This window comes from Pomacea canaliculata, linkage group LG3 (genome assembly GCF_003073045.1).
Source record: "Pomacea canaliculata isolate SZHN2017 linkage group LG3, ASM307304v1, whole genome shotgun sequence".
Lineage (NCBI taxonomy): Eukaryota > Metazoa > Mollusca > Gastropoda > Architaenioglossa > Ampullariidae > Pomacea > Pomacea canaliculata.
The window spans coordinates 25,016,208-25,043,864 of record NC_037592.1 but is presented as its reverse complement, the minus strand read 5'-3'; the positions used below and the strand labels follow the sequence as shown (position 1 = coordinate 25,043,864).

The 27,657-nt window shown below is 41.0% G+C and overlaps 1 protein-coding gene across 3 annotated transcripts; it reads left to right on the top strand.

The window, feature by feature from the left end:
* Positions 1–18,775: 18,775 nt before the first annotated feature.
* On the top strand, positions 18,776–27,575 carry LOC112559317 (coiled-coil domain-containing protein 169-like). Of its 3 annotated transcripts, XM_025230449.1 has the most exons (8): positions 18,776–19,375; positions 20,068–20,393; positions 21,258–21,340; positions 22,759–22,872; positions 23,076–23,122; positions 24,063–24,158; positions 24,551–24,711; positions 26,697–27,575. In XM_025230449.1, exons 2-8 carry the CDS (start codon positions 20,110–20,112, stop codon positions 26,791–26,793), a joined length of 882 nt encoding a protein of 293 aa, XP_025086234.1. In that variant the 5' UTR covers positions 18,776–19,375; positions 20,068–20,109; the 3' UTR covers positions 26,794–27,575. The 3 variants fall into 3 exon arrangements, with proteins under 3 accessions (XP_025086234.1, XP_025086235.1, XP_025086236.1); XM_025230450.1 differs by lacking the exon at positions 18,776–19,375 and having other exon boundaries at positions 19,831–20,393; XM_025230451.1 differs by lacking the exons at positions 18,776–19,375; positions 20,068–20,393 and adding an exon at positions 20,430–20,996.
* Positions 27,576–27,657: the final 82 nt, after the last annotated feature.

Sequence of the window (27,657 nt, the reverse complement as noted above, 5' to 3'; positions counted from 1 at the left end):
AGTGAAATAATATAACATAATAGTGAGAACCAAACAGTCATTGCTGAACGAGTTTCTGACACCCGTTACAGTTACCAAAAAAGTCAAAACACGCACGCACTCACGCACACGCACGCACGCGCACTAAGATATAGGTAACTTTTCGAACGCTGCGAACCTGCCACATCTGTGACATCAAGAACTCGTCATCTACTCCACGTCACAGCCACCACCATAGCTCTGTGCGGACGTCAGACATCAAGCTCCGTTGCCCCTATCGTCTTTCGCGCAATGACGTCATACAAACTAATCGAACGCTGACGCTTCATGATCACGATCGGGTGGTGGTGGTGATGATGGTGGTGGTGGGAGTGTATCACAACATCTCTACCAGTCATCTGCACGCGCGCCAACAATGGACGAGCATGGTCTTCGTTGTCTGCTGGTCTTCCGTCGCCTTTTGGACATGCGTTTCCACTTCTGTGACGTGCACTCCATGACTGCCCCGTGTCTGAGGAAATTCCTGCTCTCACCCGATCACTCAGCGCACCTCTGTAGACTCCGCCTCACCATGACTACCAGACTTGACTGCTGGCCTGATGCAGTCTTGTTGTGGCATGGCTGTGTTCACTATCAGCTTTTTCTGCCTTTCTCTGATTTCTGTGTTGCTATGCTCTGTATAGCTGTTTGTTGTTATGTTTGAGTTGTGTTTGAATTCATGCTATGAGCATTTTGCATATAATCTTAATTTAATTTTTTTTTAAATTTTTGTAACCCGCGTTAGGTCACATATGGACTACTGCAAGAAAATTGTCTACTGTACAATGGAGAAATACGCTATATAAATATGCCTTCTTCTTCCCCTCCTCCTCTTTATTCTCCTCCTCCTCCTCCTCATCATCATCATCATCATCATCATCATCATCATCATCATCAGACTATTCAGAAACCAATGCGTTCATGTCAGGCCTTCTCTTAAGATTCCAGACCGACGAAGGGAAGGCACTCTCGAAGCTTGATCCCAGCGTATTACGGATCGTTGGCGGGTGCAATATTTTTGCTATTCCCTGCTGTATTGTTCCCATGCCTGATTAGCCGAACGAGGGCGTTGGACTGGAAGCATCGTGACAGACTGGAATTTCTACGGAGAGCAAGTCACGACTAATATCAGTCTTGGGAAGTCTGTGCTGGCTACTTGACTAATGGCCACCCCGAGCCATGGCAGCCCACCGTCTCCAAGTTTTACTTCAAAGAACACATTACAGAGACCAATAGGAATTAAACAACGGACAGAAATACAGCGAGGATAATGGTCTAGAGGGGAAGGAGGTCAAGGGTGGCTGGGAGGACAACAAATTAACAAAAATCCTGTAAGACAAGAAGACATTAAAAAAGGTTTCGATGGAATATGAATGGCAAACGCAGTCTGTTAAAAAATACGAAATTAAACTCATCGACTACTTCAAGCAGCTTTCCAAGGCAACCGTTTACTACCCGGATATTACGTCTCCCAGTGACGCGTGCCATAAACAAGGATTGTTGCCCTTGCTGCAGTGATTAGCATGGGTTGTGTCGCCTGACTGCGCAACGTAGCTCACCTCGGGGCAGGCGTTGCATTCCTTTATTGACAAGAAGAGTGATGGTGTCATAATGTGCATTTCATTTTCATTTCATTTGATTTAATGCGCGAAGAAAGGGCAGGAGGGGCAGGCAACACAGTGCTGGGAGTCGGCCATTCCTGAGGTCGGAAGTCATGGACAGCGGCAATCGAACCTCAGCAACGATGGCCTGAGCCTCCCAGGGCATGGAGGTGCGTGGGACCGTGCCAACTGCTGTAGGAATATCTGCGTGCCTGCGTGAAAGTGTGTGTGTGTGTGTGGTGTGTGTGAGAAAGTGGACATGGGTTGGTTCGTGCTTTAGTCTGTCTGTCTGTCCGTCCGTCCGTCTGTCTGTCTGTTTGTGTGAGTGTGTGTGAGAGAGTGTGAGACTATAGCAGACATCAAACAAACCAACAGGAGAATGAACGAATGAATGAACTGACACACGGGTGGATTATCGTTGATGGAAGACCAGACCACCTCTACCTCTACCTGTCTCTTGTGACGTACAGCAGCTCACATTCCTTATTTTTCACCTTGAGCATCGTTTACTTGTCTGCCGCTTTCCAACGATGTGAAAAGATTTATAAGATACAATCTGTCAAATCATTTTTAAAACTATTTCTCATAAACAAAATAGCTTGAATTCAGTAACTTTATAAGAATAGGTAAGTATTAATTGATCAAATGATCAAACCAGTACACGTGGAACTTGGCGTGACGATGTTGCGAATTATTCGACAAATACCAACAATTTATGGCTGTAGTCGCAACGGTCAAAATACAATTCTGCAACCGTTTGCGTTTGAGAAGCAAAACAAAGCAAACACAAACAAATAAACTAGTCAAAATAAAACAAGGAAGAAAAATCAAGTTTGAAAAGATGAGGTAACTGTAGCTGAATACCAACTTGCAAACTGGTTTTGTTTCAGGTGTTGATAAATGTGATCCTTGTTCCGTTTATAACCTCCAGGAAAAAACCCTCCGCCTTCTCAAGTGGTTTCATTACTACACCTGCACAAGGGTCGCGAGAAAAACAGAATTACGAGGACAGTGAGCACACACACACACAGAAGGAAGGTGTTGGGGAAAAGGAAGAGGCTAGAAAGGAAAGAGAGAGAACGAAGAAGAAAAACGGCTAAGAAAAGATTAACAGAACGGTGAAACAGAACAAAAAATGAAAGGAAGAAAGAAGGTCGAGGAAGGAGGAAGTAACGTTTACTTTCGTCACCAGCTTCAAAGAACTGGGTTCACAAGGATCTGGGAGACCAGATAAGAGATAGTAAGTATAATGACAGAAAATAAACACAGCGCTTGCAGTGTTACCAGGGCAACGGCAGGCCTCCTCCGATCGCGTGGGAGGGTGCTCCGTGTTTGCTTAGACGCAGGCCGGTCTCTGGAACCAGAAACTCCAAGACAGACAACTCATGGCCAGCTCTAGCCTTATAACACTGACATTCTTTTGTCATCATCATCTGCGAGCGGCGTTTTATAGCTTCGATATACAAAGAGAGATGTTACTGAAGGAAATGACAAGAGATAAAGTCAATTTTCAAGTGAGTATGGACTGCTACACTTCTATTGTGCCTCCAGACATGATACTACTCCACATTTCCATCGACACGTGTCTTCACGTCTCAGCGGAAGTGACGTGCAGTTACCCACACGCCCACGCTTTCCCAGTCTAGGAACTGGATAGAACCGTCTTGACCACGTGGTCCACTTGTCTGTCTCATATTCACCCTCTTAATATCCACCCGATGGTAGGCGACAACTAGTACCTGAAAGAGGAGTCAAGCTACGAAACTACAGAAGTGTTCTTGTCTAACCGCCTACGCCGTTGTTTGGGTGGCTCTGCTACCCGGGTAGAATTTCGCACATTCCGGGCTAGCAGATTATTCATAAATTCTTCTTTTTCGGTCATTATGACGTCTTCGTCAGCTCTTTGGCTTGGCAGATGTTCGTTAAAGACACGTGACAAGACTGGTTTCCGACCATCGACGTGGGCGCGAGATATCTCGTCCGGTGTCTTTAGTACCACGAGAAGTACCTTTCATTCCTCTGTAATGTGCATCAATGAGAAATAAAGAAAAACCACGCGTGCACCCAGGTGGGCAAAGAGGAAGAGTGAAAAGAAAACTAGTGTCGTTGTTCGATTAAAATGAGAATATATATTTATTTTAGAATTAATTTTCTTTTTCTTTTTTTCATGCGGAGGGTTAGGAATATTCAAGTGCATAATCAGGACACAACGTCTGGTAATCCACCAGCAAGGTCGTTCTCATTATTTTTTTCTTTTTTTAATCTTTTTCGCTGCAGAAATAAATTAGGCGGCTAGATGGTATCAGTTACATCTTCGTCATTGCGAAGTAATTAATTAGGAAATAATATCGATTGCATGCAGATGAGGTGGCAACTAATGTCTTGCAGATGGGGTTGACTGATTGCATGGAATTCTCTGCTGGAAACATTGTTGAATACGTGACTATGTCTGACACATTTATATATATCTAAAACCGATTAGACAATATGTAATAAGGCTTTCAAGAGATATTGTTACTGAGGACAAACTATTCCCCACACCACACTCTCAAACATACTTCAATCATTCTTTCACGTCGCTGAGTAGACAAAAACTGTCATTGCAATGAACAGATAAACAAAGCTGTTAGAAAGGGATTGGAAGCTAGTTGTTTATCCCAATGACACTTCCGTGTTGACATTTTTCATTTGTTTACTTTTTAACATTGTGAAATGTAAAGTTACTTGGTACTAAAGGCCAGCACTCTAAAAATTAAAGCAAACCTAACTGGGGAAAAAAACCCTGCGAGCTTTTGAGTTATTGATGTCTGTAATTGGAGGGCTAAGCTCGCCTTCTTTTCCAGAGAAGTGTGAGCAGACGTGACACGCGCTTCTTGAGTCCTGCGAAAATCCTCGCCAGTCAATATTTGGGAGCGACGCCCTGGGCGTTGGTGGTCTTGGTGAGTGTCGCTTCCGTCGTCAAGACGATGAACGTTTGTTGTGACGCACGCTGGGGATGAGGTGATACGTAGACAGACGGACAGACAGACAGACAGACGGACGGACGGACGGACGGACGGACGGACAGACAGACAGACAAAAGGACAGACAGAAGGACAGACGGACAGACAAGTCACCCTCGGGCGGAGACAACAATGTCTGACGCTAACACCTAAAGGCCACGCACCCTCCATCTCACTCGGTCCCAAAGCCTTGCGTAAGCTCCCCACCCGAGCACAAACATTGCAGCCCTGCACCTCCGAGTCCCATTTCGGCCAGCTCCCAACGTTGGCCTGTGTTGCAGGACAAATCGGAGGCAGGGAGCAGCTTCCGGAAAGAGAATGATAATCTTTGTTGTGATGTATGTTCGCTCTCAGGCCTTCGCGAGATCACGTGAGTGTAAACGTTTAGGTTTGTGGGGAGGAAACTGCACGGTGCTCGAGAACTGCCGCCGCCTCCTCGTGCTTCCCGTTCAAAAGGAAGCGGTTAGAGAGGACAAGTCCGCCTCCTGCGGTAATATTTTTTCTGCGGTAAATGTTCTTTTGTACATGAAGATGTTTTGAAGTCCTCTTCTTTGTGTTAGTTTTATTTAATTAACAAAATGTCAAAGTAGAAGTCCTATGCAGCAGTGATCGAAATGGGAGGGTGAGCTATGAGTGGTTCATCGTTTCCAACGGACTGAGGCCATCTCTATAAAACAGTTGAGGTACCGGGGTCATGATGACTATTTGTCCTGATGCCATCACACAGTCGATGACGAAGAAGGAAGAGGTGAACGATTCGGTACGAGGACGCAGATTATAATTAGCAAAAGGACACGATGCGCAGGTCGTCGTCAAGAGAGTAGATAATGCGCACGAGGACTTGATAGAAGGCTTCACAGATTAGATAAAGGAGAGGGGTCTTTGTGAATAGGTCTTGGCGGCGTAGATAGACAGACAGAGGAGACGAACTGCGCATTGATGGGCTTAGATGGGGCTGACGGAGCACTTGATGTCACAATAGGATACAGGGATTGGTGGTAGAGCTTTTATCTACATTTCTCTACACTTGTGTTCTGCACATTATCTGTATCCATCGCTTTGCCACTATTTCCTTCTCTCTCTCTACCTGTCTGTCGTTTGTGTGTGTGTGTGTGTTCCTTCTCAGTGTGTGTTTTGAATGTACGTATGCATGTAAGGATATGTTAGGAATGGGTCTCTACGCGCACATATATATATATCCAATTACATTCATATATACATATAAAGCCTTAATCTCTATGTCCTTTTAAAAAGAAATTTTCTCGGTCCCGGCGGCTGTTCAAATCCTGTCGTGGGCACACTGCTCTTTCTTTGTTTAAATGGCCCGCTTCTGGTTCGTCGTGAAACACAAATTCTTCCCCCCTCCATCAATGAGTTCTCCCCCCTGTAGTCAATACAATTCTCTCCGTCCCTCATTTCAATGCAAATAAAGAAAAAAAAAACTGCTTCATTTTCTCGGTTAATTAAAGGTGTCAGATTCCACGCAAAAGGGTAAAATTTCTTCATTAATTTATGTTCAAGCACTGATGAAGCATTCCACGCTTAATTAAAGGTGTCAAATTCCGCGCAAAAAAAGTCTCAAGTGTTTCACTAATTTATGGCTGCTCCAGCAGGCTGGCTTGCCAGATCGATTGAGTTCGGCTTTGTTTGTTTTTGTTTTTCTGGTGGGAAGCGGGTGGGCGGCATGACACCCTTTAACCTACACACTGCGATGGTTCACTCCAATCTGTGGACTGCCAGGGTTCATTCATTCCACTGTCTTCTGCACTCGCTCACATGTGCGCCTCGTCAACCCCATCGCACACATCTTCAAAATTGTCATAAACATCAGGTAAATAAACTGGTAAGTAAATCTGATCATCCAATAGGCGCCACATGTCAACAAACTGCGTAGATGGCCAAGGGAATAGATATAACTCATCGACAAAATATTAACTTTCATCTCTATGTTTGATAAATCAGGTGCAAGTCACGTGACCCGCACTCAGGGTTTATGCAAATCACGTGACAGCTGTGTGAACAGAGGCGCGACGCCATCGTGTTAATAAATTGCAGAATCAATAATGCATGGACTTGATCAGTTCCGGAGGAGGAGAGGGAGGGTATGAGGTGAGACATGGAAGTAATCTAACCAGGGGAAAAGCACACCGGTCACTACTTCAAAATAAACCCTATTGTCACATCCCCTAGAAAGCGAGATTAGCAACAAAAAAAGATTATATACCAGCTACATATATCAACTGAAGCGGAAGAAACAAGACACACACGCACGCACGAATGCTACAGGTATGCGGCCAGAAAAGCAGAAAAATATGCCAAAGAAAGAAAGACGATGGATCAGGTGGGTAGCAAAATGATGTCCGTAATACTAGCTACCTGGGGTCAGCGTTGCATGCAGATGACCCCAGCCGAGCAGTCTCGAAGCTATTCTTACACATCGACCATCCTCGGTATGTTCTCTTACTCACCCAAGCGTGACAGCTCGATCGTCTGCTGACACTTTTATTTTTGTTTTGTTTTGTTTTCACAACACTTCAGCCGGAAAATGATTCTCGTCTCGCAAACGAACATCGCAAATTCTCTTGCAAGACCAAATCACCGGAACTAGGATTTTTTTTTTTTTTTTTTTTTTTTTTTTTTGAAAGGCAGGTGTCATCCCACATTCAAGACGCGTGACCACTGTGACCACGTCATCAAGTGCAGGTATGCAGTGGATCGAATCTCTGCCGGCATCGAAGAAAAAAATCCAGCTGTCAAAGGCTTTGAGTAGTCGCATGTTCTCGCTAGTTCATACATAATGGAGTCGTAGTTATCTAGTTCATACTCGAAGATTCCGACTTTCACATTCACGACCGGCTGTGCACATTTGGACTCAAAAATGTCAATAGAAAAAAGAAAAAAATCTCGATAAAGACAGGACAGGTTATGCCAGCGGCATTTTAAAACACGGTGATCCATTAAGGAAAGAAAATTATGTGTCCACAGGTGAGAAAATAACTATAATCGAAATTATTTCAGAAAGCTTCTTAATGACAGTGTGTGCACCAATGGTTGAATTAATTACTAACGAATAAAGAAAAAATAAGCAGCTAATGAAAGGAGAGGGAGGGAAAAGGTTCGCAAAAATTTTTCAGGGAAACAAAGAACTTGTTTTAGTTTGATTATTTTTCTGAATTCTGAATTTCTCTGCTTCAAATGTTTGTTGTCGACGAGTCAAACAATGTGAGAGACTGTTATTAAATCATCTTCCTTACCTTCACAGGTCAAGCTCAGAAGCTCAGAATATCTACCAGCGGCTGTCTGGCATCCGTCGGTCGCCGGTGCTAGACCGTGGACGAGGGTAGACAGCTAGCTCCAGTCTTGTGAAGGCTCCAATCTACTGATAGAAGCAACTCCACGACACTCGCCTGACTTTTTAATCTACATTTAGAAATGCTGGACGACTCCCGAAGCATCGGTCTTGCCACGACAACTTCTTCAGAAACCAGAGAAAGAGAGAGAGAAGGGATAGAGGAATAAGGAGGGGAAAATGTAAGGATGATCAGATTAGAATGTCCATCGAATACCTTCATCTCCCACCTTCACTATGCTCTCAAGAACCCCTCTCCTTTTTTTTTTTTTTTTTTTTTTTTTTTGCCCTTCCCCCCGACCTGCCCTACTATATCACCCTCATCTCTCCAGCTTTCATCGCCGCTCGTCTTCCGAGTGTTAAACAGGGCGCGGTGTTTACCCTCCCATTGACAAGGGCGACAAGCAAACAACAGAGTAACATCGACGACCCTCCCTTGTTCTCCTGGCCTGCAGTCCGAACAATGGTTTAGTGTTTAAATGGCTTTACTTTTGCCGGTGTGCTCTAGCTCTGTGCAGTCTTTGATGCGTCTTTGCAATCTTCTATGAAAGCAGAGGCGGCGCTGAGGGGAACTTCCGTTTGTCAATAAAATTAACGGCTGCAGAAGACAGACAAGGAGACAACCTTGTTACAGGAGGCTGATGTATGGGTATGTAGCCGCCAGATGCTGTCGCACTTCTCACGTGAAGGTTGTATGTCCTCAGCATCCAAAAAAAAAAAAATCATTCCGACGCCATTGTCTTCATAATTATCCTCCTCCTCATCATCATCATCATCATCATTATTGTTACAAGATGAAGAAACAAAAGATAAAAGTGTGGTAATGGAAGTCAATGTATATATTTTTTATTTTTTATTGCAAACTTCAGTCGATTAGTAGATTAGTTGTCTCTCAGGAGAGTGACACTGTCTGTCAGATATATTGTTCCCGTATCATCCTGAACAAAAACTGTTTTACAAACTTCTGTGAATACAAAATATGAATGATGGAAAGATGAAGCATTTTAAGTGCATCTCAAGATCAAACTTACTCAAAATAATTTTTTAATTGTTAACGGGAGGCAATTTTGGATGGTGGATGCGAGGAGGAAGAGAGAGGGAGAGAGGCTTCCGCAAGAAGCAGGCAGAAAATCCAGAGTTAAGCTGTATGTAATTGAAAAACGAAAATCTTTTTCCTGGGATCTGTGGTTCTGCGGATGTGGAGGTATGGCCCATTCCAGAGTAAGCCCGCTGTTTTATGGGACCATTCCACGCAGACAAATTCCTCGGCTTAGGAAGCAACAACGGCCCTACTGAGTTGGGGTCTGCAGGTGTAGCTATTATCTCCCCCTCCCTCCTTCCGGACACAATCACTTGCACAGCACGCGACTTGGTTTTTCTGTTGGTTTTTTTTTTTTTTTTTTTTGGTTTTGTTTTTGTATTGTTTTGTTTTTTATTAGTTTTTTTGTTTGTTTGTTTGTTTTTTTGTTTTTATTTATTTTTATTTTTTATTTTTTTTTTTTTCTTGTCTGTAGATGGTGTGCACTTCAGTGACGACCATTACTCGTTCCTGTCGATATTCCGGAGATCGGACAACATCTTTGCCTAAAGGCCGTTCTTAACCGGGCAGAGTGCCGAAGTGTCGAACCTTGTATTGGCAATGTATAGTCGAACAAGTTTGGACTTTGCTCAGCATGTTGACCATATTGCCTATGCCCTGAAGGGTTCCTATTCCCAAAATCATTGGTTGTCTGTGACCTTTGCACTCAAGGTTCCCAAGCTTTTCCGAAGCTTGATATTTGCCCTTTAGCGCGGAGAACTGAATGATTCGCTTGGATGGCTTGGTGTAACTTGACCTGGTTTGTTTTGGTTTGACTTGACATGGTTTGGTTTGATTTGGCTTGGCTTGGTAAGATTTGGTATGGCTTGCTTAGGCTCGGTTGGATGTTTGTGTATATGATTTGCTCGTTGCTAGTTTTCTTTTTACCCGAAAGTTAACTTTATTTCTCGCTCTCTCTTCATCTCGCACTCCACGTCATCCCTTGCTCGTCTTCTCTGCACCCACAGCCCCATTTCGCTAACCACACCCTTTAATTCGCAACATGTGGCATGGGGTACTTCTAGTGCCCACTCATCCTGAACAGTCGGCTCCTATGATGCCTGGGACCCTGTATTTTCACCCTGTGCCGCAGCTGCTAAAGCCAGTGTCAGCGCTTTTCTGGCAGTTTACGGCCGCCGTGAAATCTCGCGCAAACCTCGTGACCTTCTCGGCGTGAGCAACGCTGCTGAAGACATCACGTGATTGTTATCGTGCCTTCCGTCAGAGCCATTTTATACACCACAAGTCCATTTTTTGTGCCAGATTTTACCACAGTCACAATAAACTGTCCCCGCCACCGTCCTCTGACAAGGAAACGGGAACGAATCGCACGGAGAGACTGCGCAGTGGATGGAGAAGTGTGAAGGCAAGGAAACCAGTCAGCCTCTTGATGTGCTTTTTTCGTTCGTTCTTATTCCAGCGGCCTGCTTCTCGAAAACCTTTAGTGGATTTCAGCTCAGCTCGAGCACAAAATTAGTTTCAAATGAGTGAGATTAGCTCATTACAAGACTGTAAATCCCATACTACGAGCGTAACACTGTTTTCGCTGTTGGAGAAAGTGCAAACTGTTTTCCAAATGCCTGAGCTGAATAAGATAATATTTTCCTAAAATCTGCATGGGAGAATTACCACATTCTCGAAAAGCCAACCTTCAAGCAACGAAAGATTGTATATATATATACATGAGGTTATGAGTATGTGTACGCATCTGTGACTTAGGTAAGAATGAGAAAGACAGAAACATCACATGACTGAAGTTTATCCATTGTTTACGTGTATTTATATGCTTTCATTTATTTGATTAAATATGCAAATATAAATTAAATGGCTAGAGAATGTTGCTTATGTCTCGGAAATGAAGAATGGGTTCGTGATACTGATTTGGAAAAGTATTATCTTGTACTGTTCAACCATTTAGGAAATACGCTGTTAGACTCGTGTCGGTCTGTCGGAAATCGTTGACTTAGCCCCACACTATAGTCAACATGCCCTCTGCCCCCGCCCACGTGACCACCCTGAAAACTATGGCGGTACCTGCTTCTAAAGTCGGAAATAAATACCTGGCAAAAGACATGAGAAAAGATTAAATGAACGGTACCTAGCCTGTTTCATTGAAAATGATGACGAAAAATCCGAGCGTGCAAGAAAGAAGGAGAGAAGATAAAAAAAGAAAAACATAGAACAATTCTTTTCGCAGTTTTTTAGAGTCCTTCTCCTGTATCAATCCCGGACTCAAAGCGCTTTACATACACATCTTTTTTGGCATGCATCAAATGTATTTGAATATGCACAGAGATATAGAGAGATGATGAGGATGATGCCTCTTTATTAAAAAAACTGATGAGAGCAGCTTCGCGTCCGGTCTTCACCGAGCGATCACAGACTCAATGGAGTCTGAAAAGCCGGTGACATTATTATACTTCGAGAAAAAAAAAAAAACTCATGCTCGACTTGGGTTTGAGAGAAAAAAAAACCACATGGGGAGTTTGCAAGGACAAAATAAATACACAAAAATAACAAAGCAAATCGCACGAGCCTTTAAAACAAAATTGATGACGTCACTACACCCGCAACCTTCTGTACAGTTGCAACAGTTGCGCTGAAATCTGCCCTGGAAACCTTTCTTCAAAACCGCTTTTCCACGCAAGACAAGACATCCTCTTGCAGGCATGACCTTTTGTGTGCGTGTGTGCGTGGATTCCTGACACCAGAAGAGTTAAGGGAAATAATATTGTCTCGGGAAATGAGTTTTCAAGTGCGTTGTCAAGTTGTCAACCTCTTTATTTTGCGATGAAGAACCAATAACTCGTTTTTTCCCCTGAAATTCATTAGGCTCAGAACTTCTGTCAGTCCCTTCTGTACCATAGTAAGGCTCATTACGAGTATCTGTTACACGATGCTGTCGTCTGATGGCACTGCTCGTGTACAGCCAACTGACATTTAAACACACTTACTTCAACCGTTCTGAAGTAGTCAGGATAGGACGGTGAGAGCTCGGGAATAACAAGCACTTCAAACACGACATGAGAAAGTTTGCAGCTGTGGTATTCCATATATACCCAGACATGTTTGTGTGTCTACAACCAGTCCCAAACCAATGAAAAAGCGGGTATAAATACCCGTATGTGTGTTAGGCGCATCTATAGTCGCTGGACGGGGTTGTCTCACTTGTGAGATCATGAATGGCTAGTCTCTAGCAAATAAAACAGAGTCATTATGTCAAAATATGGAAATTAGTATGTGACACCTATTTTGAAATGATTGTACTCAGGTAATCCTGTCGACGACCAGGTAGATGAAATAAAAGCACGAGGAATTCGGCAGTAAGGTAACGTGTTTGTCTGCAAGTCTCTCTCTCTCTGTGTCTGTGAAACGAAGACTAAGCAAGGAGAAATAAAATCGTGCTGGCCTAACATTTCTTCAAGCATACTTGAAATGAAAACAAACGATGGTGCTAACTTGTGGCAGCAGATGCCGGCGCCAGGCTGCCTTCACCGGCACAGCGCTGCAGGATATTTCACGGGCGTAAATCTGCATAAGAAATCATGACAAAATTACTGTTTAACTTCCCCGGAAGTCCTGCCGGCAATCTCAAGTCTTGGACTGGTGCAAGCTGCGCTGCCTTTATTTATTGTGTTTGTTTGCACCAAATTTTTTTTCCACTTCAACATGTTTTGCTCACAGAAGTCACCTTAAACTTTTAAGAAAATAAAAAGAAAAAGTCAAGTTTTTAGAAGCTGCTAGTCCGAAAGAGTTCCCCCTTTACAACTTCCACCCTTCTTACTCTTTACTCATTACCACTCACCCCCCAAGAGCCGAGCACGCAGCTGTTGGGACCGCATTAACCTCCATCCTGAGGTTCAAGCTCTTAATGCCAGCGTCAGGGTCCTCTACACCGCCGGTCCTTAGATTTGATCGTGGCGCCAAGTGGAGTCGGAGTTGTCATCCTTCTGAAGTCGAGATTTTTTCAAAAATTAAAAGGAAAACATAACAGCATGAGCTCATTCATTCATTACTTTTTTTTCCCTTCATTTCCTTCCTCCCTTATTCGTCTTTCTTTCCTTGTTTCATTCTTGTGTCTTTCCCTTTTTTGTGTCTTTTTCGTTTCTTTCCTTTATCGCTCCTTTCTGTTCTTCTTCGTTTCTTTGTTTTTCTTTCGTTCGTTTCTTCGTTAAGCGGTTCGGTCGTTTGCTTTTTTCTTCGTTCTTTTCTTTCTTTTTATTTCTGTGGTTTTTTTCTCCTTCTCAACATTTTAAACTCCTAACATGTCAATGTCCTTGTCAGAGTCAGTGCTAATACCATAATTGTTTTGTCGTTGTCAATGTCAGTGTTGTCATTACCATTATTGTCCAACGTCGGGTACTGCAAGCCGACTGTGAGAAGAGGTTTGCCTACTTCCAATCGTCTTTCATCAACTTTCTTTTTTCTCCTTCCCACCCTTCAGCTCATGGTGCGCATGGTGTGTGTGATAGAGAGAAATGGATCTGTGTGTGGACTCACTTATTTACTCAATCAATCAATTGACACCCTACCGCATACATAATTAGTGTTGATATGACCCCAAGGGCTACAAGAAAAAATGTTAAACATCGACTGTCTGTATCAGATGGACGGACAGGGACGCAAAACCAAACTAGACAGTCAAAGACAAATACACACCTGATCTACTATACAATGGTTCTTACCTAAAGAAAACCTACTCTACCTACTCATCCTACATATTTCAATAGAACAGGTCGAGGTAAGAGTTAGGAATCTAACACTTTCACGGTGATCAAAGTTGAAGTCTGCCATCACTAACCGACAGGCTGCCTGATAGATGTTCGAAGATGCACGAAGTGAAAGATAATCTATTTATTATTTTCTTTCACACTTGCATCTCAATAGATTAGATGCCGCGAGCATGGATTTTCTCATCCCTAACTTCACTGACCTGCTAATGGTTGAATAAAACTCTATTTTCTACTCCATAAAAGAGCAGAACGGACGTAGGGCATCAAAATCTTACTAACACACGAGAGCCGACAGTTTGGAGGTCCGCAAGGTTAAGTCAGTCCCTATCATGGACGTCATGTGAACTCGAGAGTCTCGTGAATACAACACGAAAATAACATCCACGTGCGTTGACGACGAAACCACTGGAGGGGAAATAATTTGCAATTGAGACCAGGTGGCTAAGGTTAGTCTGTGTGTACGTGCATGCATAATATATGTGCGCAGAAGTCTGTAACTGCTTTTGCCTGTGCGTGTACGTCGGAGTCTGATGCTGTGTTGGTAGTCTTTTTCTCTTTTTCCTCCCTCACTCTCTCTCTGTGGGTGGGAGCATAAGGTTGTGTTATGTACATACGCGAGTATTGCGTTTCTGTGCGTGAAAGAGAGGAAGTGTGCGAAATTGCCTAACGATCTGGACTCGAGAAGCGCCAGACGCAAGGGTGTCACGCACATCAACCCTTCAATCTTTGCCCTCCGCTTATTTCACGCTCGCTTTACCCCTCGATGCGCTCCACGCCGCAAGACGCATTTCCCGACTGCGTGATGCGACTCCCCCTGGGCTGCGACCTCCAGTCCGCCGGCATCCAGCTGCAAGCATCAGGGGCTGGAAAACAACACACAGCGCTACTGAGAGAAGAACGATAAATACTCACCTCAGGGAAACGTGATTTGTGGGCCTTCGTGGAGCGCTTTTCAACGGCCTTTTTACAGCTGACGACAGCTGCCGTGTGCAGGCAAAGGTGCACCCACGTGTGTGCATGCACGCGCACGCGCATGTGTGTGTGTTGAGGAAACAGGAGCAGAGGAAGTGGTAAATTATTCGACAGTTCCTTCTGGGCTTGTTAGGTGAAGAAAGATGTTCAAAAGCTATATCCGTAAAACTATTTTCTTAAGCAGCTAAACGGGGTAGGTAGGGGGTGGTTACTGATATACAAGGGGAAGAGAAAGTTCAAAATAAATAAAATACGAAAGATACAGCAAACACGTGACACCTGCAAACTGAACAGCTACGACTGTTGGTCGTCGCGCTGTCCTTGATGGGGAATGGTGGGAATGGTGAGGAGAGAGGGAATCAGAATCTCAGAACGACGCCACATAAAGCTTAAGCATCAAGTTGTATCAAATTTCTGAACAACTCTCTGTGGCACACAGTTTTTCGCTGCCATTTCACCTGTAATGACGTCATTTGCAAGCTTAAGTTACACGTGCACAAGGAGTCAAAGCAGTTCAGGGACTGGAAATTTATTTTGAGAATGCGTTGTGACAATCGTTGAAAAGATAGATTTTCCAGCAAAATATATAATGGCAGCTGTTTTACAAAAAAAAAAATAAATAATCGTAAGTGCTACAGACAGCACACATGATCCTGGATCGATATTACAGCTTATATTCGATGGCGTCTGTGAGGAAGAGACTAATTTAAAATCCCGTTAACACTTTTTTGTGAATCAAGACTTTTGAATTTTTTAAGCAAAAGTTTCATCTTTTTAATAAAGTCTTAAAGTTTAATTAAGATAATGGTGACTGAAGAATGGTAGGAAATGTTGCAGCTCTCAGAAACGTGGCAAACAGCGAAGATGCAGAGTCAAGAAAGAATGACAATGACACTGTCACAGGATGAGACTGTTAAATGAACGCGGGTGGCAGGCAAAGTGACGATGGTTGGTCTCTGGTGTAAGCTGTGATTCTTCACCATTGAAATCTTTACAGTTCGGAGCTTTCTCCTCAACCACTAATTCTGTCCTGGGTTCAGATCTCATCTCGGGAGGCTGTTTTTTCTATACATGTGGCATCTGTTTACAGGGCTGGCTACTTTGCCGTGATCTAACTTTAGTTTCTGGCTCGGCGTAAACACCAATTTCCTACCCCACCCCTCAACCACTGATTAAATGTGTTTTTCTGCGACAAAATTTACAGTAGGAAAACCACATTATTAAATAATCTATTTAACTGTCGATATACTTGCTTATATGTGCAAAAAAGCGATCTCGATGAATGTGGATTGGATATCGCTAAATGTAGCTTTGGACAGATATTGTTTCTCTCTTTCTCTTTATTTTCATTGCTATTTTTCTCTTCCTTTTGTCCCTTCCTGTATCACTTTTGATTATTAGTTTATACGTTCATTGTATATACAATTATTCTTTCATTGCTCTCCCCCTACCACCCTCCCACCTCTCTCATTGTCCCTTCTCTTTAATCTTTCTTTCTCTCCCTCTCCCTCCACATTTACCGCCAAGGCGCTTGAGTCAAGCACCACACACTCATATGTCTTTCACAGACCCAGCCTATATGTTAGTCACGTGGAATGATGAGTGCCGTTACGCAGATTTTCCAGGCTGTTACAGTTAAATTCTTCCCAGCATGCCACTGACAGGGCTCCCCACAGCTTGCGGCAAGCTCAGCATTCCTGCTCAAGTTTGCTGCAGAGCAAGCGTAACACACAGCCTCTTCCCTCCTCTATGTCTTTACAGCGGAATGCCTAAAGACCTTAACATATGGGATTTAGTATACCTTTGCTAGTCAAGAGTGCGAATGTTGCACAAAATAACCTCATCAATAAAGAATTGGAAATGCCTTTTTATAAAAGTCTGTCACCGCGGTATGTAGTTCTGATTACAAATGGTGAGTGAATGTATTTTACGACGTCCTGTGGACAAGAAAGAAAGAAAAATCAATCAATCACTCAATCATACCCATTAGTGCTAAGTTCCTCCTTCAATTACATTTCTGCTTATGCTTGCTGCGGCTTTGGTGACTCCTTTCATGTCTCTCATTTGCTTAGTCTATAGATGAATGTTTAAAACCTTCTGCGATACCGCCAGAGGAAATGAAACTGTGTCGATGAAAGGAAAAGGATTTCCGGAGTCTCAGTGATTTGGAATTTACCTTTGCACATTCGCTGCTGTTTGCAAATATAACCTTAGCTATTGTTTCATTCGTTTTTAACACACTGCAAACAGTGCTTCAGAAGGGTGCGCAATGCGTAGTGGCGAGGACAGTACAGGGGAACTAACTGCAGCAAAAGCAATTTCTTCGGTTATATGATAGCCTCCCCTGCCTTGCTGTCGGCTTTTGTTTTCCAGCCAGTTGCATTCGTGCGTGTATGATTGAGGAAAAGAAAGATGAAGTATCTTAAAATATTATAACCTTAATACGCAATGATGTTCTGCATAATTAACAAGGGATTCGAATCCTATTTTTTCTTATTATTATCTTTTTTTCATTATTATGAATTATCTCTCACATCATAGCCCTCTAATCCAAGTTGATCCCTGCTAAAATTAAACCTAAGCCTGTGCTAGTGAATTGGACACGGATTTTATGTCTTATTTCTCTATTCCGCACAACAAAAAATTAGCAATGCGACATTTTAAAAAGTTTAAATCATAAATCTAAATCAGAATAAGATGGTAATTCAAATGTTATTTTTGAAGAGGGCTTAATAATTCTACAGCAAAGTATAAAATCGCCCAAATTTAAAAGCGTCACTGCATTCCTGTCAGATTTATAAAGCATGTGGATTAAAAAAAAATAAAGAAACTAAAAGACTTAAAGAGCAAGGCTGTACTGGAGACGCGATACAGCTTGATATGTTACAAAGGTTAAAGGTACGTTTGAAGAGTATAGAGGCCCTAGGGGCAGTGAAAGTGGTCTACTGGGTCTTCACGTGAAAGGTAGAGCCCAACCCTCATCTTTCGTCAATTTTTTTTTTTTTATGGTAACCTCCCTTGATTATCTGATTGAATCAGGTAAACCATGCCTGCACACCAACTAGTGGGAGGCCGGATGAAAATATTACAGCCACAGGGCCGAGCCCGCAGCTGAGCGCATTCACCGTTGGAGCACTTTGCTCTCCAACCGAGGTTAGAGATTACAGAAAATTTGAAACAGTCCAAAGCTATTGGATGAATGTTGTATTGCTGTGTTTTTTTTTGTTTTTTTTTTTTAATGATTATCATTGTCTCAAATTTGATCATCTATGACATGCTGCTGCCATTTTAGCTGACGTAAACTGATGTCGAACTTGTCGCGGAGTCGTACGAGTATAAACACAAAAAATACTAATCTCAATACAAAGCAGTTACTGCATAAACATATCCCAAAACTCCACAGTCTTAGTCCTTCGTGGTACTCTGCTGAGTGGACGAAGCCAAGAGACAGAAAGCGGTAAATGGCCAGCAAGCACATACGAAGGAACTGGCGGGACTTGCTAATCGTCGCTCACCTAGACCCAGGTGGTGAACCTTCTCAGTCACTCTCTCCAGTTCTCCTCATTGACCAGTCCTAATAAATGAATCAATCAATCAACGCTACTACAGTACAGAACAGTCTACCTGGCCCGGTCACCATTCTGTCTTCTCGTGACAAAAATAATCTCTTTCACAGAGCGTCTCGTTATGAGAATTGTGTTTCAGAGCAAGAGTTCTAGAGTCTGACAACAGGATGTGTTGTCATGCCAGCGCGTGCCTGCCAGTGCGGCTGCTAGTAATCGACCGGTGACAAAAGAAAAAAAGCTTTCAAAACATTGACAGATTCGATGAGCTCATGAGGTTCCTGTTTATACGACGACTGGGAAAACGTTTATTAAATGTCAAATGAATTTTGTTAGAAAAGAAAGATTGCACTAAACAAACAAAGATTACAAAGAATTAGCCATCTTATACAAAATAGTTTAATGCATTCTCTTTACCATATTTCCACTTCTTTAAAGTTGCGAAAGCGTTCTGAATCAATTCTGGCATCATAAATTGATTTATACTATTGCCTTCTTTAACTTAGTTAAGTAATATGAGACTAACTGAGGGTCGGGTGACCAAATTGACAAACAGAACAACAGCCGAATGGTCGGACTTGCAGAACACAGTACCAAATGATTTTTCGTTCAATCCCAACATTCTTTCATTCTTTGTTTTTCTTTTACGTCGGTATTGATCTGATCACGGTAAATCTTTTACATTAGCAATCCACTTCTTTCAGTGTGCCGCCTCCTGCTGCTTTCGGCTTCGAACGTTTCCCAAATCGCAACTCACCCACAGGTCTATAAACTTTCCGTTACCATAGATCAAGCAGATAAACCCACACCAGTGAAATCGATCTGTCCATGCAGACGGTCTGTGCTGGGGGCGTCCATAACATTTTGTCTACCGCAACAGAAACTCGTCTTCCTTGTCTGCCGGCCCGTTGGCTTTGGATACAAACGAGTTGATGCCAAGCGCTGTGGCGCATGCGTAATGAGCGTTTCCAAAAAGGTTATCGATCGTTGATCTGCGCCTTCAACGGCTGCAACAGCTGTATCGTCAACCATCACCACATCAGCACCCGTGGAATACCTGTAAGTACTTTCATCAGTCTCTAGCCCTCTTTTTCAGCTGACTTGTGTTTTTCTTCCTTCTGTCGTTTATTCTACTCAGACCGGGGTTTGTCTTGTGTTCAAGGCGAGCTGAGTGAAGTTTCTCAGAAGAACAAAAAATCAGTTTATTGAGAATCGAAATGAAATGTGGTTTGTTTGGAAAAGTCATGGAAACCATTTTCAGGCTATTTGTAAATCTGATATATTGCAACTGGCTTCTTTGTTTACTTTCTTTGTTTTATTACTGAGACAACAATTGCTACCATCACGCTCACTTCGGGAAGGAGAAAGACGCGTTGAGCAGAACGTAACAGAAGAAAATCATCATCGTCGTCGACGGCAGCGAATTTTTTTTTTTTTTTCTCTTATTACGTCTATGTTTGATCTTTGTAATGCACTTTCTTCCGCAGTTTGTGCGTGAGAGAGAGAGGGGAGGGGAAGACAGAGGGAGGGCGATTGGGACAACGAAATAGTATCTAGTAAACGTAATTGTGAAAGAGTTTACCACTTTTTAACATCAGGCCCTAGCGGTGTCGGAGTATCAATATATATAGACAAGCTTACTAGGCCATATCGAGACTAGCTTTTCTCATTTACTTCATGACTTGGACCTGCTTCAGGTAGCAAATTCTCGCCAGGCTTCTTGTCTTAGCTTTTTTTTTTTAATTGTAAAGCTGTGCAGATAGAAAGAGCGGAGAAGTTTAGACGAATCCAAAATGGCAGACGTAAAGATCCATCGTCGTTACAGTGGCGATCGTCACCATGTCAATAACCACTCTTTCGACGACAGTGCACACGACTGGAGCAGTGACGAAAACGAAGAAGTTATTTACAGCGAAAAGGACGCACGTCTTCCTGACATTGAGGAGCATGACGCAAACGATGTTGCCGGTTTAGAAGAAATCGATGGAGATGACCCGATGAATGGCGACAAACACTATGGAAAACACGCCAGACAACGGGGAGACCACCACAGGGATGTTCGCTTCTTAACGGAAGGGTTAGTCCCCTTGTTTTGCAGCTTTGCTCTCCCGTCTGTGGTTTACCGTATACTGCATAGTCTGTATAGTCTATACCACAAGTTTGTGGTCTGTACAGATCTTCGTCTAAAACAAGTTTCAGAACAGTGGTTTCCTTTAAACGCCTTCGAGAACAAAAGGAGTTATAGAGCCATTCATCATTTCTATCAGCTATTTGCTTGATAAATTAGTGAGAAATTCAGGAAAATGTAAGTTTTGTAAATTTCTAGAGATTCTACTTATCATGTATCGACTGGTCGAAGCAGCCGATGCAAAGTCCCATGCTCCGGCATCAGACATTTCTATTCTGTGTACAGTTTTTAGTAGAGTGTGAACGGCCATTTTGCAGAGGTCATGTGATAGTGCATCAAGCACTCTTTCGCGTGGAGTCGAGGTCTAAATAGGTCAGAAAATACTGCAAAGTGATTGGTCAAAATGCTGGTGGAATCCCCAGTGTTTCCTCAAATAAATGACGTTACAAAACACATAGCAACGATAGTAGCAAATATGGCGGGCGGTGACACAGTAGACGACTTCGAACTCGAGAAACTTCGCGCTGAAATTCTGCAAGAAAAGCAAATGAAGTAAGTACATAAATCTCACAAAATATTTCTTTTGTAAGCAATTGGTTCTTGCTAGGGTATTGACGGATACTGTATCGATATACAATTTTGACATTCTGTTGTAATTAAAGACGTCGGTCGTTATCATATATGATGCCTCGATCAGTCACTAAAAACATTTAAACATAAGCTTTAATAATTATCATTTCAAGTTATAAATAAATTAGTTCAATACATACAGTCGTCATTTTCATACCATTTATGATAATGCTGTTTTAACAGGGAAATGCTAGATCAGTCTGCGGCAGAACTGAAGGCAACCATCGATGAACTAGAGAAACGATTTGATTCCATAGAAAATGAAGGTATTATCTAATATGAATACATTTTTATGTCACTATTTACCAAACAGTGACAGATTTTGTGTGTCAGATAAAATTTGTAGATTCGGTATGTAAAATCCGCAATTCAAACGCAACATGATCAGAGTGCATGTAGCTTTAAATTAGCGTTACACGGGGTTTCTTTGAAAATAATGTCATTTTTCATAAATTGCTTTGTAAGAAGAGAATTAATTGTTAAATCATTTGTGATCAGTGCCTCTAGTTGTGGAAAATGATTGAAGGGGTAAACCTTTCTCCAAACAGCTGCTTTATTTCATCGTTCACTTGTTAGCAAATCTTATAAAGCATATCTTATAAACTGTTTTTGTTGATGCACCCTTTATCCATTACTGTTTTCTATTTTGTTCAGCAGGATATTTTTATATACTTTACAAACTCAGGCTTTTTAATCACATGTCTCTTCTGCGTGCCTTTGGACTTCATTACCCCAGTCTTTCTGTATCCTGCTTCAGTTCCCCTCTCTTGCCTCTAGTGATATAAACAAGTTTTACAGCTACCATCTGCTAGTTTCTGCTTTTGTTAGGCAGTAATGAGATTAAGACTGCATGGTATTTTAGGATGTCTTCGTATCAATCTCAGTGTGTGCAAATACTTGTCTCTTTATCTTCTTTTATCTGCTGGAGATGCATCATGTAATAATTCTGTCTTTATGATACAATCCTTAATCACTGGAATACAACCTATTACATATAGGTATGGCATATGAAATAGATGACACTCAGTATTGGGATGAAAAGTGCACAAGAGTGATAGTATTAATTGAAGAAACTTATTATTAGCATCTTTGCCTGTGCTTCCATGCTCGTTTTCAGTGTACTTTCCTACCCCCATGCCTCATGGAAGTTCACTTATTGTCCAAACAAAAATTACAAATGCTTTATACCTGTAATTCCACAGTTTTAGAAGAATATAGTTCTGTATACTATTTTATGCTCTTTTGTGAAAATGGAAAGAAACTGGTGAAATGCAGGGCAAGCAGTTAAACTGGTAATTTTGTAGCTATCTTTATTTTTTTACTAGCATTGTCTGGTAAATTATATCTGCTGATGTACAGCCAATGATTAGATGTGTAACAATTGCAAGAGAAAATGATGATGTCAATTTTCTGATTTAGCAATCACTATAGTGAAAATTTTAAAAATCTGCCCTACAAACAATTAAATCATTTAAAAGAATTTGTGCAGCTTATCAAAGCATGATGTACTTTACTGTGTCATAGAGGCCCACAATTTACTGCTTAATTGTTGCCTGTTGCTATCAACCATGACACAAAAAGATGCTGTGTGAGTTGTAGGTTACTGCCAGTCCTGTAGATAGCCAGTGTAAAACAGTGCATATCAGTATGTGTCAGGGGAAATGTAGCATGTAGGATGCTGCAGGCAATGAGTGGAAGACACGCTATGAGACACAGCAGGAGATGAACCAGCAACTGGAACGCCAGATCATACTTTTGCAAAACAAGGTGGAGGAAGCTCGCCACAATCTCAAAGAAGGTTAAAACCTCTTATCTTTAAAATGAAAAAATGGATTCCTGTGTGGTATTGTGCATTTGAGCCTGTGTCTTGAGCAAAATGAAACAGTGCCATTAATTTTTGTGTCTGTGTGTGTGAGTGTGCAATCCTATTACTCACATGTTGTGACCATGCATAAAACTGTACTTAAATTCACAAATCATCTATTTGTTAATCTTTTGCAGCTAACAAGACTCCCAGAGACAACAGAAATTTTGATGACCTCTCAGATGTAAGCCACATTTAAGCAGTAAAATTATTTATTCTCTGTGTATTCTGAGACTGAAGTTAAAAGAAAGAGACACCATAGAATATGTCATGCTAGATCACAGAATACATTACAATACAGCATTATAACAACTACTGATTAGAAAATCCCCCAAAAGTACGGATTTTAAGAAAAAAAAGTATAAATCTTTATTTGTTATAACAAAGCTATTTGCATTGTGATTAGTATCCCATCTTGAGTAAGTATAATTACACTCACACTGTGTCTGTTTAATCAATGGCAAGTTAATAGAGAAACATTACATAAAACTCTCAAAATCCAGAAAGTTTCAAATAATTTGTGGCTGTGTTTGATGTGATATGTACTAGAAACCATGTGATTTTTTGTTGCTTGCTGTTATTATGAACAACTCAGTTTACAATATAAAAACTTGTCAATCATCATGAACCCTGATACATGTCCCTGCCTCTCAAAAAGAAGATAGCGATCCTTTCTGAATTTGTTATGAGACATTCTTTACAGATGAAGTTTTCATTTTTTACCTCAGCGATGCAAGTATGGTAGTTATGCTAGTGGAAGAGATAAAATTTGAATAGCTCAAGGCATGTAGAACTATGAACTTTAAGTGGTTCACCATGTCTTGGACCTGCGCATGAATGACAGATCCCATTTTACTCATTCTGCTGCTTTCCTTCCCTGATGAATCATATACCCATTCACTGCTGGGTGGGCAGAGAGAGTTTGCCTGTTACTGGCCCAAGTAAGCTTTGAGCTTAAAAACTGCCCTAAAGCACATATTCATTTCACAGTAGCTCTAGACATAGCAAAATATGGGAAAAACATTTAAGCCTTCTTAGAGATTCCTAGTATAAAGTTACAATATAAAACTTTTTAAAATAGCAACCAGATTTCTTTAGTTTGTTCATCTTTGGTGGGAATTCAGGCCAGTCCCCAGATGGTCAAAGCTCTTGATAGAGAAAAACAGCTTCTTCACAATCAGCTCCGTGATCTTGAGTGGCGCTTGGATCAGGAATCAAAGGTCTGAGTAAATTCTTTGACATCTGTTTGTGTGAGAAAGAGAGAATGACTTTTGTTATACTTTGCTATGTATTTAGACACACTTTAGCATAAGGAAACAGCAGTGATTTTAGTGTTTTTCAGTAAGAATTTTATATTGTTCAAAATTTTAAGACTATAGCATGCGTTGCAGGAATTCTAGCCTTTAAGGATGACAGACACAGCAAGTGTTCTCAAAACCATTTATTAAACAGTAGTAATTAACTCTTTGCAGGTAGACTTTTTTAAAAACATTATATATTCAAGTGAACCGTAAAGAGTAAAACCATAAAATTGCGTCACGTAAGCTGTGAACATTTATCAGATTGTGTAGTGGCAGATGGCAGTTTGAGGAATACCTTTTGTCTCTGACAGGCTTACCACAAGGCAAATGATGAGCGCAAACAGTATGTGTTAGAGATCAATGCTGCCAAGGGAAGTATCAGTGAAATGAAAACCAGGCAAAGACAGGCCTTGATGGCACCAGGTCAGCCAGAAACTGGCTCCTCCCCACGCACATACAGGGATAATGCAGGGTTTGTCATGCAGCGGCCATATTTTAAAGATGGCTTTTCACTTTTTAATAATAGTATTTTTTAACAATGACCAATATTTTCAGACTCCCAGTTAAAACTTAAGGAGGTTTTCTTTCAGAGGTCTTCAAGTCTACAAATTTCAGACCAATGCCAGATTGTTTTCACATCATTTTTATCAAACTTTCTTTCCCACCATATCCATACCACCCTCTCTTACCTTCTTAAATCTATCAAGTGGCTTTCTCAGTACCATTCTTTAATGTTGATTTTTTTTTTTTCTGTTCGTGTGCTTAAAGATGCTTCCAAACATTCATATCAAATACTTGGGGTTAGTTCCCTTAGTAAACTCATCCTTACTGGATTAAAATTTCTTTTGTTGCCCTGTTTTAGGCACATATCCTGAACTTCCTTCTTGTGTTTTTATTATCCTTCCCCCTTTATACCAGCTGTGTTCCATAAACCCTTTCATCTTCTTCAACATCAATACAAATGCATGTTCTTTTCAGCTTCCTCTTTAATTGCTTTAACAGAGTTTAAAAGATGTTTAAGCTAAATACATCCATCTGTCCATCCTGTATCTCACCATAATGTTTTAGAGAGGGATGTTCAAATATTTGTCTGTGAAGCATGTGTGGACATGAATGTGTGACCACACTCATGCTTGACACCTAGTCCTTTTTCAACAAAAAGAGCTGACCAACAGTTAACACATTTATTATCGAACTAATTAACTCACTTAACAATAGACAAAGTGAAGATGATGGTTGATGGTGATACTACAGTGTCCCAAGGGGAAAGATTCAAACTGAAGAATACTTTCATATTTGCTGTCACTTATTTGTTCATCTAACCCAGCGTATGGCACAAAGAATTTTGAGTTTTCCAAGGTCATCAAGAGGTGAGCCAACACAGCTTGATTTGACAATGAGAGACAGATATTGATAGTCACAGTCTAGGGTGTACAATGGTTATTTTCAGGTGACCAGAAATTGAACTGTGTGAATGAAGAATATCTATAACAAACATATGATCTACTATACAGCGACTATGAAATGTGAGATATATATGTAGATGTTAATGTAGGCCAAAAAAAATGAAAGAAAAAAAAATAACAGACCTCTCCAACAAGACAATAACTTTCCGTCAGTTGCATGTCCACAAGTAGACAGCAACATGAACAGCGACACATGTGGCATCCCTTGCTTAAGGATTACACTGCATAAAACCTTAGAAATGTGGTTTCAATGATAAATAATTCTGCTACAAAATCTGTCTAGTCAGTCATTGTTCATCCTCACATGCTGTCCTATGATTGAACGATGTGTATCATAAAAGGACATCGTCAGGTGAAAATAGATGATGATGGGTGACTTCTTTTTCTTTTTATTCTACAATCTTCACTTCTACGGGGGATAGACTGACGAGCTAACCCTGTGCAAGTCCGTTTCATCTTTGATCTCCAATCTGCCCTGTGGCATTAGATTTCATTTGTTAATCTATCATTCTTTGCTGCCTTCAAGTTTTGAGACCTCTCTGAATGCTGGTGTTTCTGTGGGAAGCTGCTATTAAGCTATACTAAACTATCTCTTCCCAAGTACCAGCAAATCAAAATGCAAAATGCTTATTGGCCTAGTTGATATCCCTATCTCCTAGCAACATCAACATTGTTACCCATGCTGACCTACAATTCAAAACTATGCTATTTTGGAGTTTTCGTTGGGCTTTTATACACCAATCCTTTTTTTTTTTATGTTGCATTTAGTCATGATGCCTATTATAGAGATCTACAATTTTATGGTCTCAAGGATCTCAAATATTTTTTGGGGTGATGCAATATGTAGTAGGTTGCATGACATAATCAAAAGACTTCCACAAGACTGAAGCGGCAAAAATCTAACTCAATAAAAATAATTTCCTTAACCCATGACTGATATTAAAATATTAACCATTTGAAGCATTACACTTGCTTTTATTTTATTTTTCAGAAATATACCTGATGACCAAAGAATTATTGATCCCAGGCGAGGTCCCATCAAGAGAACAGCTGGTGTGAAAAGCCTGCCAAGTTTAGAAGCACTTTGAAAAGAACAGATATTCACATTTACTTCATTCACACTGCCCTGCAGAAAATGATATGAATTTATTTTGGACAATTATATTATAGGAAAGACAACACTTACAAATATTTGATGCATCAATTTTTGTGATATTTCATATAGAACAAGTATTCTTTGCTGCTGATAATGTGAATAAGCATCCCTTTTTAAGAGAGGAAACTTTCTTCTGCCTCCCACTCATTTTCATTTGACCTGCATGGAGCTTCTGCTTAATGGCTGTCTGGTTTGCAGTTAAACAGTTTTTAGCCAATGCTGACCCTATAGATCTTACAGCTTTTCCTGGAGCTCTTCTTTAGTGCTGATGGTGAAGATTTTCATGGATTCAACAAACATCATTAAGTTTTCAAGTAACATTTTACTGTTTGAAAGTTCATACATCTGAATGTCATTTACACACAATTTGAATAACCTGCAGAAAACCATGGCTACATGTAGACAGTCAAGTTAGATAAGTATCTATAAATCAAGTGCGAGCTTTTCCATATTTCTTGACTATGCTGTAAGGAATTAATATTTTAAAATGCTGCCTTCAAAAAACACTTCATCATATGCAGTTTTCACACCTACTTCTCCTGCCAAAGCTATTGTTGTGCTGAAATAACTGATGTTAAATACTTTTTAAAAGTATATACATTCTTATATAATTTATCCTATATTCTATAGCTGAGAACAATTTGCATAATGCATTTTTTTAGTCATATCCTTGCATATTGCAAAAAAGTATTTATTAAATTATTATGATTTATAGCAATGTTTTTTTTTTTTTTTGCTTTTTGTAATTTGTTTAGACATGTGTTTAGCATAATCATATGAGTAGTGTATAAAAATT

Bases quoted from the DNA above. Each gene is read 5' to 3' on its own strand.
- LOC112559317 (XM_025230449.1), top strand. From the start codon at position 20,110: ATGGCAGACGTAAAGATCCATCGTCGTTACAGTGGCGATCGTCACCAT. The intron at 20,394-21,257 runs GTTAGTCCCCTT...CTGTTTTAACAG, and splicing joins GTTCGCTTCTTAACGGAAGG to GGAAATGCTAGATCAGTCTG. The intron at 24,159-24,550 runs GTCTGAGTAAAT...TGTCTCTGACAG, and splicing joins GCTTGGATCAGGAATCAAAG to GCTTACCACAAGGCAAATGA.